The following is a 17877-nucleotide window of genomic DNA, read 5'->3' as shown; positions in this document are numbered from 1 at the left end:
GTTGTTGTGAGGATCAAATGAAACAATTGTTAAGCACTTAGCATAGTGCCTTTCCTATAGTGAGCTTTATAGAAATGCTCGCTATTATTAATATTTTAAAGATGAGAAACTGAGACCCAGAGGGGAAGTGACTTGCCCAGGGTCACACAGTCATAAGCAGCATTTGCAGCTATGTCTTGTGATTTCAGAGTCAGTGGCCTTTCTCCTGTCTGAGATCTCATAACTAGTAAACGATAAGACTTTGACATCTTCCCTTCAGGGGCTTATTAGCTATGTGACCATGGGACCTGCCTGGGCCTCAGTTTCCTCCTCTGAGAACTGGGCATAATCATGCCTGAAGTGTCAACCATAGAACTGTTGGGAGATTCAAATGAGATGTTAAGACATTTTGTGAATTTTAAGGTGTTATAGAAATGTCGGCCATTATTGTTAATGTTTCATTTTTTTTCATTTATTCATTTTTTTTGACTTCACCATTTTGACAGCGCTTGGAAATGGCCAAGAATGAATCTTTATCTTTATGCATTGGAGCTTGTTCGGCCTAGAGGCCGAAGGGCTACCCGAGCCTTCCTTACCTGTCGTCCAGGTCTTCAGAGATCAGCCAGATAAACGTGTTGAGAGAAGAGACTTTCCAGAGTCGAACAAGGGTTAGGCTTTATTCAGGGTCTTGGTTACATGTGCAGGGTGAATTCTTCCTCAGGAGAGAGGAAGCCTCCTCCTCCCAAGGGGCAAGGATCATACATCAAGAGGATGGGAGCGGAAGAGGGGGGGAAACCCTCTTCCCTCCAATGGCCCCTCAGCGTGAAGAGCCCCTGGAGGGGACTCCGCATCCAGAAGAGGGCCTTCAGGCTTTCCTGTCCCTACTTAAGCTCTCCCGCCGCATAGTTTGCACGTGAATACTGTGCGTGCTCTCAGCCCCTAGCTAATTAACAACAGACCACGGACCAATCTCAAGGGTGGGATGCTCTCCCCAGCAAGTTTCCCACTGAGAAGAGGTGGAAATGCACGAGATAGCCCGTGTTTCACGCCTCAATCCCCAGCTGTTCCCTGGGGGGCCTCGTGAGAACTCTGAGGTTTAGAGGTCCTCACTTTTACCTGCCCAAGACTGTCCTCATGAAACTGAGCTTACACCCCTAACAGGAGCTTAGATAGAAACAGACAACTTGCAGCCCTGTTCTTGAGTGGTCAGTGTTTGGCAAAGTCTTGTGCTAGTGGGGAAAAAAAAGAACTGGTTTTTAAGCATTTCAAAACAGTATTGAGATGCAGGACCATCTTCGGTAGGCTGGCAGACTGGGACAATCATTCCATCAGGAAGCCTTAAGCACCTACTATGTGCCAAGCACTTTGATAAACCTTGGGTATACAAAGACAAGGGACTAGTGACCTCTGTAGTAGAAAGACTATGGGAATAAGACAGGCTTTTTCTTGTTCTCCCCTGGTTTGAATTTCTAACAGGAAGTTTCTGTATCTTGAAATATTTTCATTCCAAGTTATCATCATCATCATTAATGTTGAAAACAATTATCTCAACGTGATGGGAGAAAACTGACCTTGGAATCAGGGAGAAGAAGGTTCAAGTCTACATACAGTGACACACACTATCCCTGTTACTTTTCCCATGTGTAAAGGTAATTGTCATCATTCACTTTTAGACGATTTTGAGTTGCAAATTTTTGCTGCCTCCTTTGCCTCCATCCTCCCCAGATGGCATGAAATCTGATATAGGCTTTACATGTACACATGTCCACTTTAGTCATGTTGTGAAAGAAGAATCATAACAAAGGAAAAAAATGAGAATGAAGAGAGAGAGAGAGAGAGAGAGAGAATAGTCTGCTTCACTCTGCATTCAGACTCCATGGTTCTTTCTCTGGATATGGACAACATTTTCCATCATGAGTCTTTAGGAATTGTCCTAGATCCTGGCATTGCTACGAAGAGCTAAGTCTGTCAAAGGTGGTCATCGCACGATGTTGGTATCACTATCCTCATTCTTGAAGAGGACCAATGACTTCAGGAAGGTGATGCCATGACTTGAAAGTGAGTTGGATTTGAGTGAGGGAGGGCTGTGCAAAGTCACCAACCTCACTCTCTCCCCCAGACACATCTGGGTCTAGTGGCAATACATAGGTCAGGATGGCTAACAATGGCCCTGATGCAGTGGGAACTTTCCATTTTTTAAGTGAATTTCTCAAAGAGTTACCAGGATTTAGTAGAAGCAAAAGAGATTATGAAATCCAGAGGTTCATATTCTCCCTATGGGTAGTGGATAGCAGGGAGATGGGCTAGGCACCTGGGGGTTAGTGGCATCTGCTGAGAAGGAAGGTAGCTCTGGGCTAGCAGAGGATGTGATCATAGGGCTAGAAGGTGGTCACCCCTATTCTTTCTCCATTTGACCATCCAAACTAATCCTTTCCCCCTGCTACCCCCACTTTCCCCTCCATCCCAGATCCTGCAGGGTCTTTCCTAACCCAGGTCACCTGTCACTTTCTAGGCCTCGTGCAGGGCCCCGAGGGAGCATCGACCCATTGACCTAGGAGTTCAAAGACTACTGAGCTTTGTTTCAGAGAAAGTCAATACCCCAGGAGGGGGAGGAGGGAGGGGATGTCCTCAAACTCAGTGCTGCCTCCCCCAACCCCAGGGCTAATGAGCTCCCCCCCCCCACACACACACACACACTTATGACTCAACCTAAAATAAGGAAGGAAGATAGTCAGTGAGACTGGGAACTGAGTGAGAGATAATAGGGAAGGAAGGGGAGCTGGCAAGGTACCAGACTTTGGGCTCATCAGTACCAGGAGGGAGAAGGACAATGACTGCCATGGCGATGTTCCTGGGCATGTTCCTCCTGGCTCACCTTTCGGGACATCTGAACGGTAAGAGCGGGGCCAGGGGCACCCTTGGGCCTGCCAGCGCTGGAGTGACCAGCTAGGGTCTTGAGGGTGGGGGAGCTCTATTTCCATTGGGCTGAGGGAATCCTCTGGAAGGGGAACCGGCACCGAGTAGCCATCAGAAGCCCTGAATGAAGAGCTAAGCATCCTGGGGGTATGGTCTAGGGCAAAGAGCACCACATCTGGTGCCAGGAAATGGAGTCTCAGGTGTCACGGGCTCTGGGATCATGTCTGCCTGAGTTAGCTGCTTAATCTATTTGCTTTTCCATCTGGAAAATGGGGAGAATAACATTTGTACCGGCTTCCTCCTGCACAGGACCGTCATGGGGCTAGCTGGTAATTTTGACAATGGCTTGTTCTAAGTCATTGCCAGGGCTGCCCCTGGAAAGGGATTGGGGTCAGAAGACTGAGAATGAAAGCTCGGCTTTACTACTAAGTAGCTGGGTGACTTTGGGCCCCTCACTGCACCTCAGTTTCTTCCTTGAAACATTATTCAAACTATTATTCATAGGCAGACTAGGTGACCATTTAGGGAGAGGGACCGTACCTGATAGCACTCTAGACTTGGAACTGGGAAGACCTGAATTTGAATCCTGCCTTGACCGTTGCGTGACCAGCCGTGTGGTGCTGACCAAGTCACCTCAGTATGAAAAGAGAGGCTTGGATTCAATGACCCCCAAGAACCCTTCTTGTTCAACTATAATCCTAGGAGTAGAATTTGATTGCTATAGGGAACTCCCAGGGAAGTAAGTGCCTTCTAATAAAGCAGGTCAGCACTTTCTCTGAAATGGCAAGACTTCCAGAGCTGCCCAGAGCACAGAGAGGTTGACTAATTTGTTGAGGGTCACTCAGTGTCAGGAGCTCAAGATGGGACTTGAGCTCAGGGCTTCTTGACTCAGAGCCCACTGAGGCTCCCAGGGATTCTGGAGGTCTCCAGGCCTCCACCTGTTTCTGAGAGGGGAAATCAGTTCACTAGAGCCTAATCCCTTTAACAAAGGCTGTGATCCCCATCAAAAAGAAATCTCCACTCCCAGAGTGAAGCTGTTATCAGGCACTGAGACGTGAGTCTCACTATATAGAGTCTCATGAGTCTCGTTCTATAGTCTCACTAGGGGTCAGGAGGTCCAGCTCTGCTTTTTATTACCTGCTTGAACTTGGACAAGGTACCTCTGTGTCTCAGTTTCCTCATCTGTAAAATTTGCCAGTAGAGGACCTAATTTGGAATGGTTGGTCCATAAGGTCTCTTCCAGATCTGACATTGTCCATTCTATGTTCTAAGTGCCGCCCCTCCCCTCCATGCTGACATTCCAAGTTCTAAGTTTCCTCCAAGTTTTGGCACACCATCATCTAGAATTGTAAATGGAGATTTTGATAAAAAGGGCACAGTAGGGCATTTGGGAGCTGTTGTGGACACTGTGGGGGGTCCACTGGGTGGTGGAAAAGGATGAACAAAGAGAAGGCTGGATCAGCTGCAGGCACATTTCTCCCTTCTGCCATGACTGGGTCCTCCTGGCATGTTGTGGAGTGATGGATGGGTCCTCCAGGCTTCATTTGACCTTCCCTCCTTTTTCCCATTCCAGCAATTGTCCAGCAATTGTCAGTCCTGGATCAAAGAGCCTACCATTTGCCCCAGGCTCTCCACAGATCAAATTTGTGCAGTAGGGAATGTCAGGATTATTATCTCACCCCGCATTTTACAGAGGAGAAAACTGAGGTTCGGGGAGCTAGGCTCAGACAGAAGCCACACACACTAAACCCATAGCCAGGGCTGGCCTTAAGTCTTGTAGGGTCCATCCCTTGTTCTTTGCTTCCTTCTTGTTGGTCTTTTGTTGAAATCTAGAACTCCATACCCAGGGAGGACCCTTGACTTTATCCCCTTCCTGCCCTTCTCTGGGCCTGTTCTGGGGAAAGGACCTGCTGTGAGCCAATGATTGATCTCCATGGATCTCCCAAGGGAAGAGACCTACAGAAAGGGAGGCCCAAGCCCTCCAAGCAGGTGGAGGGGGTTGGCACTTTCCAAATTCACTTCTCTTTAAACTATACCATCTCCCCATATAGTTTTGCTAGAAGGACCCTAGAGCTGGAAGAGGCCTTAGGACATAGAATATCAGATCTGAGATTGACAGGGCTGGTAGGGGATTTAGAGCATACAGTGCCAGAGTTAGCCAAAGCAAAAGGGCAGGTAGGCGGTGCAGTGCATAGAGCACCAGTGTAGGAGTCAGGAGGACCTGAGTTCAAGTCTCACCTCAGACACTTGACCCTCACTAGCTGTGTGACCTTGGGCAAGTCACTTCACCCCAACTGCCTCATCCTGATGAATATCTGGTCACTGGATTCAGATGGCTCTGGAGGAGAAGTGAGGCTGGTGACCCGAACAGCCCTCCCTTACTCAAAAACAAAGTCAAGTGCCAGTCATGTCATTATTTCTCTGATGGCATGGTCTCCTTGGGCAACAAAGGACAGACACATAGCCAGAACATTAGGATATGGAGAATTAGAGCTGGGAAGGACCTGGATTATAGAGTGTCAGGGCTGGTAGGGACCTTAGAACAGGGAAAGGCAGGGCTGAGGACCTTAGAACATAGGATCATAGAGCTAAGGCAGGCCCAGTGACTATTTCCCTGAAATCCTGTTTTATCCTGTCCACATTTTCAGTAAGGTTAGGGACATTGCTTAATCCTTACTGCTGCTCCCTAGCTCAGAGCTGGGGAAGGAGCAGTTCAGTTCTGGTTCCAGGTCACTGCTCCCAGAGAAGGTGATGGTCAACTCTGTTTCTGGTTTGTATATCTCCAGCACCTAGGACAGTGCCAGACATGTGATAGTTGCTCTCTAGATGATTGTTGATTGATCGTTTGATTTGGGGAAGAGAGTACCATTCCTTCCAGAGCCAGGGACTGAACCAAGATGACCAGTCTCTCCAGCCATCTTCTTGATCAATCATCAAATCTTATAAAGCACCCATGCTGTGCTACCAGAGAAGAGTGGTACAGGGGATAAAGCCCTGGCTCTAGGTTTCCCTGTGTGAAGACCTTGAGCAAAAGCCTTCCCCTCCCTGGGCCTCAGTTTCCCTTTCCGTAAAATGAAGGGATTGCTCTAAATGGACCCTGAGTTTTCCTGCAGCTCTAGATCTAGGATCCTATGTGCACCATTGGATGACTCCCTTTTCCTCCTTGAGCCATGGTTTCCTCCTCTGTAAAATGAGAGGTCAGGCTAGGTAGCATCTGAGGTCCCTTCCAGCTCTAGCTAACCATTTCAAGTTGGAGGGGGCGAGCGCCTACTGCTTCACACTTTAGTGACAGCCAGGAGAGAAGGATGTTGGCTATCAAAGAAATTGTGGATGGTGAGGAGAATGATTGGAATGGGGGAAGGGGCAGGGAAGACGGTATTGAGGATGATATTGATGAGAACTGTGGGCACCAGTGTCTCCCTTAAAGTTCACTCCAGCTGGACTATCCCAAGCTCTCTCTTTGGGAATGCCTTTCACCAAGTCAATCACTCTTCAGGCCTTGGATGGCAGATTCTCATCTCTCTCTAGCCATTACAAAGTAAGTCAGTTTGGAAATGGGGAGAGGGAATAGAGAATAAAAAGACAGAAGGGTGGAGAGAGTCATCTAAAATTCCTTCCTGGGGTTCCCCAGGTCCTGAGAGAATAATGGGCAAAAATGGAAAAGCTGTGTGACCTAGGGTAGGGTTACCCACCCGCTGATCTTCAGTTTCCCTGTTTATAGAATGTGGACAGTAAAATACAACCTACCTTCCAGGAATGGAACTTTGTCAACTAAGATACATTGAAGAAATGTTAGGGATCAGGATTATAACGATTTCTATACCCCATCTCCCAGCTGTGCCCAACTTGGAAGGACCTGTCAAAATGACTGGCCCCTGGAAAGGGAATGTCAACATTGCCTGCACCTACCAGCCCATGGAAGGTTACACCCAAGTCCTAGTGAAGTGGTTGGTCCAGCAGGATAATGACCCTGTCACCATCTTTTTGCGAGATTCTTCTGGAGACCACATTCAGCAGGCCAAGTACCGAGGCCGCCTAGAGGTGAGCAGAGAGCCACCTGGAGATGTGTCTCTGTTACTGGAAACTCTGGAAATGGATGACAGGGGTCGCTACCTGTGTCAAGTAACCTGGAAGGGCCCTGATGGGAGGCAATTGATGAAAGAGCGCCTGACAGAACTTCAAATTCAGAAACGTGAGTTTGGGACTTGTGGAGAAGACTTGGGCAAGGGGGAAGTCTAGAGGAGAGGGCCTAAAGTCTCTTCCTGGGCTGACATTCTCAATTCTCAGTTCTAAGGGCCCTACCAACTCTGTCATTCACTGCCCCCAAATCCTCCTCAGTTCTGACATTCTGTGTTCCAAGGCCCCTTCCAGCTCTTACATTCTGTGTTCTAAGAGCACTCTCATTCTATGTTCCAAGAGCCCTCCAAGCTCTAACATTCTGTGCTGAAAGCATCCTCTCAGCCCTTACATTCTGTGTTCTAAGCTCCTCCAAACTCTGTCATTCCCTTTCCTAAGGCCCTCCCACCTCTGACCTACTCTGTTCTAAGGCCCCTCCCTGCCCTGACGTCCTGTGTTCTTAGGTCCATGACATCTGTGACATTCTCAGTTCTAAGCTCCTTTCCAGCTCTGACTTCCTCCCCTCTTGGGTCCGTTGTGCTTTTGTGGACACTAACCTTTCTGTTTGCCTTTGCCCTTTCCCCATTCCTCCATCCCTTCCCAGCATCTCTCTCTTACTTCTGTGAGCCAACAAGGTCTTCTTTTCTTCAGTATTTTGCCTGTTCTAGCCCTCCAGGCCTGTGCCCCAAGCCACACTCGCCTCATGAGGACCCTAATTCAGTCACCTTCCAGCTATGTATCCCAGGGCCTTGCTCTCAGTTTCTGCATCCTTCCTAACCGTTTCTCTCTCTCCCTATTGCAGTTCCTGCCTCCAAGCCCCGGGTGACCACGGGCTCTGGCTATGGTTTCCAGGTACCCCATGGCATGAGAATCAGTCTTTTGTGCCAGGCCCAAGGCTCTCCACCTATCACCTACAAGTGGTACAAGGGGAAGCCAGACGGGACCCAGATCCATGTGAATTCTCTTGGCACCCTCTTCTTTAAGCCTGCCCAGGTCTCTGACTCAGGGACGTATTTCTGTGTAGCCAAGGCACGTGTTGGTTCCGAGCAGATAAGTGATGTTGTCCACTTTGTGGTCACAGGTAAAGTACCACCTCCTTCACCCCATTTTCACACTTGTGACCCAGGGATGGCCCTGGGGAAACTTGGTTTCTTTCGTTGAACTGCCTTTGCTAGCTTCAGTCACCTCCCCCCGAAGCCTAAGGCCAGACTTATTCTGGAAAATTATCAGAAAAGAAGGCTGCTCTTATATTCGCAGAAGGCTTAAGCATTGGAAGGAATGCTAATAGTCAATCAATCAGTCAATCAGCAATCATTTATTAAGTGCTTACTGTATTCCAGGCACAGTGCAGAGTACTAAGGACCCAAAGTGAGGGCCAAAGACCAAAACTTGTCCGCCCTCCAGCAGCTTACATGTGAATGGTCACTTCCAGACCAGTGACAAAAGCTATTTTGGGAGGTGGGGCAGAGGTCAATGGGATGGAGATACAAGTGCAGCTGGTTTAGCCTAATCAAAAACAGTGTGCATTGTGGGAAGGGCACTAGATTTAAAATTGGAACTGACTTTTGAGTCTTACCTCTGACACACGTCTTTTGTGGGAAGTCACTGTACTTCTCTGAGCCTCAATTTTCCCTTCCATAAAATGGGAATGATGGTATTGATACCAACTACCTCTCAGCACTAAAGAAACTTCAGTTATTATTTACATGCTTAGATGAAGGTACCTAGAACCTCAGAGTCATACCAGAAGCTGCTTGAATCATCCGAGACTGGTTGGAACCTACTGGAACCTGCTAGAATCAGAGACACAGATTAGATTTTTTAAGCATCATCTGATGTCACCAGCTCACTTTACAAATGAGGAAACTGAGGCCCAGAAAAGGGATGGAGCTTGCCCAAGATCACACAGCTGGCGAGTGACCAAGCTGGGATTCAAATCTCTGACCCTGGCACCTGGTGACCTCAGAGCTCAGGATCATCTGAATTGGACCCTCACAGCTGGTCAGGGTTGGTAGAAGGAGGGCATTTCAGAGATTGCAGAGATGGAAGGGGAAGAGCTAGGGACATATTGGGTTTAGGCCAGACCCTTGACCCATAGCAGTTATCCATGGAGTGGGAGAGAGGGGAAAAAAGATGACAATAACTGGTATACTGTTACCTCCCCTGGCAGACTCTTCTAAGAAGCCTACATCAGCGATGCTGCCTGAGGAACTAACAACCACTACACCCCTCCCTGAAGGTGAGTCCTATTGGAGGCCAAGGAAAGGTACCAAGATCTCTGGTGAATCAGGACGAGACAGACAATTTTGAGACTTGAGGGCCCACCAGGAATCCAGAGAGGGTATCATAGATGGCAGTGCCAGGGTACAAGGGCAAGGAATCTTGGTTCTGCCACTTCCTGGGCATGCAAAATTGGATTCAATACTCACACCAGCAAACCTTGGCTGCCAAAGTCTCTCTGAACTAGGAAACATCAAAGATTTTGGTGACAACATTGCTGTGCGAATTATGAAAGGGCCGGAGAGATGTGAGTTCTTGCCATGATGAGGATCTTTCCTGCTCTTAGTCAATATTGGTAATGACACTTCCATGAGATGCAATTCCTTCTCCTGAGAAGTTTATAATCAAAAGGCGAAGTCAAGGCTGGCACTTTTGGCCATCCATCATCTAAGAGAGACCTACATGAGGAGGTGAGGGGCACAGATGAGGAAGCAAAGGGAAGGGAAGCTCCTTAGCTGAGGAGATGAAGCCAATTTCATTCATTCAGTCAAGCATTCGTTTAAGGCAATCATGGGACTAGGATCAAAGACTTGTGGAGAAGTGACTTACCCAAGGTCATAGTAAGTGGCAGAACCGGATCTTCCTGCTCTCTAAAATGAGGGGATTGGGTAGATGGTGTCTAAGGGCCCCTCCATCTTAAGATATGCTCAATCTGACCATCACTTCTGACTGGATGGCCAGAGCAGATTTCCTGGAGGAGGTACAATTTGACTTGGGCCCTAGAGGATGGGTAAGATTTTGACAGATAGAAATAGGGGATGGATGAATGAGGTAATTCCAGACAGAGGGACTTGTGTGAGCAAAGACATGGAGGTGGGAATGTACAATGTATTTTGAAGAGAGCTGGGTTTGGAAGGAACACAGAGCACATAAAGAGGAAAGCCACTTAAAATAAATGATGAATTATATTCAATGACAGAGTTTCGGCATCAGAGGTTCTCTATGCCGACTTGGTGGTATTGTTGGTAACATTTTCAGAGACTAGATTTGGACTGAGGGCACTAAGAAAGCCCTTTGAGGAAGGGAGGTGGTGGTTTGGGGCTTAGAGTGCCATCTAGTGCCTTCCCCCCCACATAACACCCTGACTCTGAGGGCCTGGAAACACCACCTGCTTGTAGCTGTATGACCATGTCAAGAAAGCCAGGGCTGTGACCTTTCAGATCTCTGACCTTCATTGCAAAAGGATAATAAGAATGTGTGGTGCCCACTTGGTACTGAGATGATGGAATGTGAGAGGCCCCAGCCTCCCTCCCACAGCCTCCCCCCTCACGATCTTCTTTATACTTTTCCCAAATCCTTCAAGCTGATTTTTTACTTGCCTGTAAGAGCCAAGGGGAAGAGCAAAAAGCACGAGACTTAAAAGTCCTCAGTCCTGAGTTTCAGTCCCAGGTGTGGGACTTATTGGCCTTGTGACTGTGGCTAGGTCACTTGAACATCTTTGGCTCTCAGTTTCCTCACTTGTAAAACAAAGTTAATAGGACAGTACTCATCTGAATTTGGAAATTGCGTAACCCACAGCCCACACCTTCAGCCTTTGCTTCTTCCCTTGAGAGGAAAACAACACTGACCTGGGGTCAGGTGACTTGAGTTGCCATCTTAGTTCTTCAACTTTGTACACAGAGTTCATGTGACCTTGGAGAAGTCATTTATTTCCCTTCCTCTGGGCCTCAGTTTCCTAATACATGGAATGGGAGGCTCAGGCTAATTTCTAGCAGTGCCTCTGACTTTGGCGCTGTAGTCCCTCTGTCTGCTGATCTCTAACCTTCCCTCGAGGTCTGTTTTCCAAATCCTTGGATACCTCGATTGTTCTCTGACTCATCTTGAAGTTCTCAGCACCTCAGCTAAACACAGAGATGACCTGGTAGAGGGAAGGCTTAATCACTTAGGAGGACTGGTCAATTAAGCCGTGGTTCTCTATGTGACTTTTGATACATACATAAGCTTCCTGTTCCGTGATTCCCATTCTGGCTATACTGCACCCTGACCCTTGGAGTCTTTTCTGTCTAGTGTTCCGTGGAGTCAGCCATCAACATATGAGTGTCCCCTGTACTCCTTCCCAAAGTCCCCTGATCTCGTTTCCTTGTTTGCATAGTAATACACCAGTCAAGCACAGTGACCCCAACTAGAGATCAGCCATCCACAACGGGTAGCTTTTCAGGGGCAAACACTATTGGACCAGATAAAGGAGAGACCAAGGCTTTGCACTGCTCCTTCTGTGTCTGAAGAGCCTCTGAGCTCGGGGTCTCCAAGCACCTCTTCTCTGCTCACAGAGGCCCAAGGTAGTAGGAGAGGGCCTGGAGTAGTGGCTAGCTATGTCCTCACACTTGTGTGCAGGGCTCAGCTCCCCACTGAGTGATGCCTTCATCTTGCTTCTCTGTTACCATAGCAACCCATCGTGCTGCTACGGAGACATCATCCAGGCAACAGGCAACTATTCAAGCGGGCCACGCTGGCACAAGCAGTGAAAGGCCAGGTAAGATCAGCACAGGGGGATCCTCCCTCAGCACTTATCTAATGATCTTCAAGCACCTTGTCGATATACAATGGAGTGTCTGGGAATCTGGGGTTGAGGTCCCTGCCGTGCAGGACCTCTTCACGCCCCCCTTCTGGGCCCAGTGTGTTGGAGGCACCTCCTCCAGCCAGCAGTCCTGACCTGTCAGGCCCTGGCTTTACGATTCCTCTCCCGGGGCAGCATGGCCCCAGCTGGGCACCAGAATAGCTCACTGCTTTTAGACTAGTCCTAGCTTTGGACCTTAGCTTCCCCTCCCTCCTCTCTCTGTTTCCTCATCTGTTGATTTAATAATTCAATAATTTATTTGATAACTTAATAATTATGACAGTTCTTGCTATGTGCCAGGTACCATGCCAGTCACTGTACACTTATTATTTTATTTGTTCTTTACAACAACCCTGGGAATTAGTTGCTTTTATTATCCTCTTTTAGAGATGAAGAAACTTGTTCGGCCTAGAGGCCGATGGGCTACCCGAGCCTTTCTTACCTGTCCTCCAGGTCTTCGGAGATCAGCCAGATAAACATATTGAGAGAAGAGACTTTCCAGAGTCAAACAAGGGTTAGGCTTTATTCAGGGTCTTGGTTACATGTGCAGGGTGAATTCTTCCTCAGGAGAGAGGAATCCTCCTCCTCCCAAGGGGCAAGGATCATACAGCAAGAGGATGGGAGCGGAAGAGGGGAGGGACCCTCTGCCCTCTAAGGGCCCCTCAGCACGAAGAGAGCCTTCAGGCTTTCCTGACCCTACTGAAGCTCTCCCAGCCACATAGTTTGCACGTGAATACCGTGCCTGCTCTCAGCCCTTAGCTAGTCAACAACAGGTGTGCTCAGACCACGGGCCAATCTCAAGGGTGGGATGCTCTCCCCAGCAAGTTTCCCACTGAGAAGAGGCGGAAATGCACGAGATAGCCCGTGTTTCATGCCTCAATTCCCAGCTGTTCCCTGGGGGGCCTCATGAGAACTCTGAGGTTTAGAAGTCCTCACCTTTACCTGCCAGAGACTGTCCACGTGAAAACTGAGCTTACACCCCCAACAGAAACTGAAGGAGACAGAGGTTAAGTCATACACCTAATAAGTATATGATGTTGGATTTCAACTCAGGTTTTCCTAAGTCCTGGCCCAGTGCTCTAACCACTGTACCACTGAGTCTCCAAGGCTCACTTCATTTAGAATGCTATAGACTCATCACAGTGTCCATTGCCGTGATCCCAAGGACAAGGGAGGAGAGGAGCTCAGCATGGAGTGGGAGAGGTGTAACTGGATTGGGATCAGTGGGTCCCATTTCTTACTGGGCCAGAAATTCTTTCCTCCAGGGCTGTATATCATAGTCTTTGCAGATGTGAACTTGGACATTTCTAGGCTTGGCTTCTGGGCCCTAGAGGCTGACTGACTGATACATGGAGATGTGTGTATACTGCCACTCATAACCTCCTCAGCCATTGGGGTTTAGCTTTCAAGCCTCCACCCCTTAGCTGACAATCTCCAATGTTGATTGGGCATCAGGGCTATCTATCATCAGGCTCTGCTCTGCATCATGGCCTTTGGGAAAGGTCCCCTACTTTATCCCTCCACTGATGGTCTCTTGCCATACTCACAGTCCCTCAGTTTGGCTCCAAGGGGCAGAATGACATTCACTAGGTCAGGTGAGGACATTGACCATAAATGTGGCTCTAAAAGACAAGAATATGGCCCCTGTCTGCCATCCAGCCTCTAGAACCACGAAATGTCAAGGCTGGATGAGATCATGGTTGTCAAGTGCTTTGCAAGTCTTAAAATGCAGCCCAAAGTTTTTAATCATCATCATCACCATCATCATCTAGTCCAACCATAGTCCAGAGAAGGAAGAGAGTTGTCCAAGGTCACACAGTGTCTAAGTCGCATAGGCAGAATTTGAATCTGGTTGCCTGACTCTGCCTGTTGGTCTACACTGTCTTGCAAAGACCATAGACCATCCCCATGCTCCTCCTCCTTTGCAGGTTCAACTTCAGGAGTTGCATTGAAGAAGGAAAATGTCAGCAAAAGAGGAGGTAGGAGTGGATGGGGGAGGGGGGGCTAGAGGAAGGAGGTGGCCTGGAAAGAAGGTGGCCCTGGGCTTGGCTGCACCAAAAAGCTATGTGCCAGACACATTGCTGCCCAGTGATCTTTCCGAAGCTTGAGGTTTAGCATGGCTTGGGGGGGAGGGCTCCTGGGAGCTGCCTCAGTGACAAACATTGAGTCCACAATGTCAGGACTGATCCTAAAGGCCCTGGGAAGGGTCCTCTTTACTCTGTACATGGTGACTATGTGCCACATGCGCAGCAAAGGAGGAGCCTCTGGGCCCTGTACTTGGCCTTCCAGAGAACTTTTGGTGACAGACAAGTGACTGGACCACCTGCTCAGAGCACAGGGCACCAAGTCTAAAATCAGTTAGCCTGCCCCTCCCTTCCTCTCCTCTCCCTTCTCTCTCCTCCCCTCTCCTCCGCTCTCCTTTCCTCTCCTCTCCCTCCCTTCCCTTCTCTCTCCTCTCCTCCCCTCTCCCTTTTCTTCTCCTCCCCTCTCCTCTCTTCCCCTCTCCCTTTTCCTCTACTCCCCTCTCCTCTCCCCTCCCCTTCCTTCTCTCACCTCTCCTCTCCCTTCTCCTCTCCTCCCGTCTCTTCTCTCCCTTCCCCCTTCCTCTTCCCTGTATTCAACCTCGTCAGCCTCTCTCCCTTCCCTTTCACTAGATCTCTTGTCTTCAGGGACTAGAAAGCAGACTGAATATGTTCAATGATCCCTAATAGGACTGTATTCTTGTCTTGAGCCTGGGGCTATGGCCAAGATAGGAAATGGACACGTGGGAGAACTGGAAAGTCCAGGACTGGCCTTGGGGGAGGTCACCCACCCCACCACATCTGAGAATGTCTCCTTTATTAGGTGGACAGGGCCTGCCCCTCTATGCCATCGTCCTTATCGCCTTACTCTGCATGGTACTTGTCTTTGCCACGATCTTTGGGTTCTGCCGGAAGAAATCACAAGGTGGTGAGTGTGGTAGGGCTTTGTGTTTGTCAGTGTGTGTGTGTGTGTGTGTGTGTGTGTGTGTGTGTGTCAGTGTAAGTATGTGTGTGCCCCCTCAGACAACCATTCAGTCGTGCAATCTCAGAGCTAGAGAGCACCCTAGAAGTCAATTTGATCCAGCATCCAGGCTTGGCTTGAATACCTTCAATGACAGTTAACTCACTACCTACCTAGTACCTTCCACTTTGGGACCCTCCAATTGGCAGGAAGTTTTTCCTTATATCCAGCCTCAATCTGCCTCACTGCATCGCCTGTTGTTCCAGGTTCTACTCTCTGGGGTCAAGCTGGACAAGGTTAAACCTCTTCCACACACTCACAGTATAGCCCATCAGATACTTCAAGATAGGATCATAGATCCTCCTATCTTCTCTCCATTAAACACCCCAGTTCTGTTCAATCATGTTCAATGATGTGGACTCAATGCCCTTCATCTTCCTTGTTGCTCTCCAGTGGACACCTCCACTTGGTCAATGGCCCCCTCAGATATGACCCAGAAATGAACACAGCCCTCAGTCTGACCAGGACAAACCTGTTGAATGGGTCCTTCACTCCCTCAACAAAATCTGCCCCACAGCCAGAGAATGAGAGGACCCAGTTTCTGTGCTCACAGAATCTATAAAATGTCAGAGCTGGGAGGGACCTTGAAGATCATCTAGTACAATCACTTCATGTTGCAGAGTAGGAAACTGAGACTCAGAGAGGAGAGTGATTTACTCAGGACTCTTTCTGCATTACATCAAGGTGCTCAGACTCAGCTTAGGAGACTAGAGTTCTTAAACTTTTTCCACCCTGGACCCCTTTTCACATTTTGGCAGCATTCCTTGGCATCATGTGGCCTGAGGGCATGTGCAATACAAAGTGCGCATGCTGTGTGTTCAGAACCAAGGCTATAGGGTAGTTGTGCTATGGAACCTGGGCAGGTGCTGCCAGAAACACCTCAGATTTTTTAATGCTATTGATTTTTAATTCATTTTTGATTGTTGCATGTTCAGAAGGCTTTTACTGTTGCCAGATTTTCCTCCACTCTATATGGAATCACAACCCACAGTTTAAGAAGTACTGTCCTAGAAAGTCAGAGAATAGAGAGTGCAGACTCTAGATTCTGGAATCCGGGAGAGAAAGTGCTGGGCTTACGACTAACAGCCTCACTCTGACACTTCCTAGCTAAGTCGTAGAATCATAGATTTAGAGTCAAAAGGGACCTCTGAGGTCATATATTCTCATTTTGCAGGTCAAGAAACTGAAGTCAAAAGTGAAATGACTTACACACAGATAGTGACAAAAGTAGGATTTGAACCTAGGCCCTCTTTACTCCAAATCCATTGATGAATTAACAAGCATTTAGTAAGTGCTTACTGTATACCAGGCACTGTGGTGAACACTGATGATATACACATAGGAAAAATAGTGATCACTTCCACATTGTAGGGGCTTAGGGATGTGGTGCCCCCTGATCTGGAAAACCTGCACAAAATTTTTTGATCCTTCCTTCATACCAGAGAAGAAATCTGAATTGCTATGGTATTAAAAGATAAAATATGTTCTTATACAACACTATACGTATATTTTATGCATTTCTGAGTTTCTAAACATTTTCTGTGTCATCTGCAACTTCCACAAAATTCTCCAAAGATTCCCATTTAATTTCTTATGCCTACCTGCCATATACTGAAACCGTGATGGGGAACATCACAGTGTGGAATGGAGAACTGTACAACCCTTGCCCGCAGGTAGCTTATATTCTAATGGAGGAAATAATGTCAGTAATTAGGCTCATCCAAGGTATTCATAGAGTAGATGGAAGACAGGCTTAGCGGGAAAAGCACTAGTGTCTTGGTGATGGGGAAAGGCCTCCTGGGGGAGGTGTTGGAGGTGAGGCATGTGCTTTTCTACAGTACCAGGCAGAAAGTGATTTTATCTCCCATGGCCTCATTTTTCCATCTGTAAAATGGGGGATTGGACTAGGTAGCTTCTATGATCCCTTCTACTTTAAAGCCATGAAACATAGCAGGAGGAGGCAAGGATCAGAGGCATTTCTAGGTAGTGTGGAGCAGTGGTTAGAATACTGCTCTCAGAGTTTGGAATAACTGAATTCAAATCCTGCCTCAGACACCTATTGCCTATGGGATCCTGGGCAAGTTCTTTATACTTTCTGGACCTCAGTTTCCTTCTCTGTAAGATGGACTTGATGATTTCTAAGTTTCCCTCTAGTTCTAACTGTATGATCCTCTGAGATTAAAGAAGCCAGTTTGATTGGAATGGGGAGGGGGGGTACAAAGCAGAGAGAAATTAAAAAGTGAGGAAAAGTCCAGGATGTGAAATCTGAACTTTATCCTGTTGACCATGGGGAGTTATTGAGGGTGCTTGAGTAGGGGGATAGCATTTTGGGTGCTGGTTTGCACCATGGAGCCTTTGGAGGAGGTGGGGGAAGAGAGAGGACAGCCCTTCTTGTACTTTCACATCAGAACCATCTGCCCTTCTCTCTTGGTCCTACCCCTCCCCTATCCCCACCACAACAGCCTGGCTCACAACTACCTTTGAAGGGCCAGAGTAAAATGAGTTGAGGTCTTGGAATGAAAAAAGCAGTAGCTATTCAAGTCAGCCTGGCAAGACAGCAATAATATCACACCAATCCTACGCTCTATAATTTTCAATGGTTCCCCATTATCTTCAGGACAAAGTCCAAGCTCATCAGTCTGGTATTGAAGTCCCATCATGCTTTGGTCCCTTCTTTTCCAAACTTCTAACCTAGTTGGATTTATACCAGTGATTCTAGGATGGTTCAAAATTAGCAAAACAATTATAAAACTGTATTGATTATATAGTGCCTACTATGTGCCAGGTACTATGCTCGACTGATCCTCACAATAACCCTGGGAGATAGGTGCTATTATTATCCCCATTTTACAGTTGAGGAAACTGAGGAAGATGAATAATAGAATCAAAAGTATATATTTAAGCCAATAGTGAGAATTATCCTCAATGGTAAAATAGCAAAAGTTTTTCCAATAAGCCCAAGGGTAAAGCAAGGAGGCCTCCCTTCT

General features: G+C 47.7%; 1 protein-coding gene across 4 annotated transcripts in view; it reads left to right on the top strand.

Annotated features, from left to right (window-relative positions):
* The first annotated feature begins 2624 nt into the window (after positions 1 to 2624).
* LOC140516070 (V-set and immunoglobulin domain-containing protein 4-like) overlaps positions 2625 to 17877 on the top strand; it is a 47011-nt gene continuing 31758 nt past the window's right edge. The window contains exons 1-7 of one of the 4 annotated variants that reach the window (XM_072627001.1): positions 2625 to 2873; positions 6731 to 7087; positions 7814 to 8092; positions 9182 to 9250; positions 11678 to 11764; positions 13777 to 13827; positions 14693 to 14797. In XM_072627001.1, the coding sequence (XP_072483102.1) occupies positions 2810 to 2873; positions 6731 to 7087; positions 7814 to 8092; positions 9182 to 9250; positions 11678 to 11764; positions 13777 to 13827; positions 14693 to 14797 (1012 nt within the window). In that variant the 5' untranslated portion in view covers positions 2625 to 2809. The remainder of the gene's footprint in view (positions 2874 to 6730; positions 7088 to 7813; positions 8093 to 9181; positions 9251 to 11677; positions 11765 to 13776; positions 13828 to 14692; positions 14798 to 17877) is intronic. The other 3 variants (XM_072626999.1, XM_072626998.1, XM_072627000.1) reach the window with 3 other exon arrangements.

Source organism: Notamacropus eugenii, chromosome X, assembly GCF_028372415.1.
Source record: "Notamacropus eugenii isolate mMacEug1 chromosome X, mMacEug1.pri_v2, whole genome shotgun sequence".
Taxonomy (NCBI): domain Eukaryota; kingdom Metazoa; phylum Chordata; class Mammalia; order Diprotodontia; family Macropodidae; genus Notamacropus; species Notamacropus eugenii.
The sequence above is the reverse complement of the archived record's forward strand: the minus strand, read 5'-3'. Positions and strand labels throughout refer to the sequence as shown.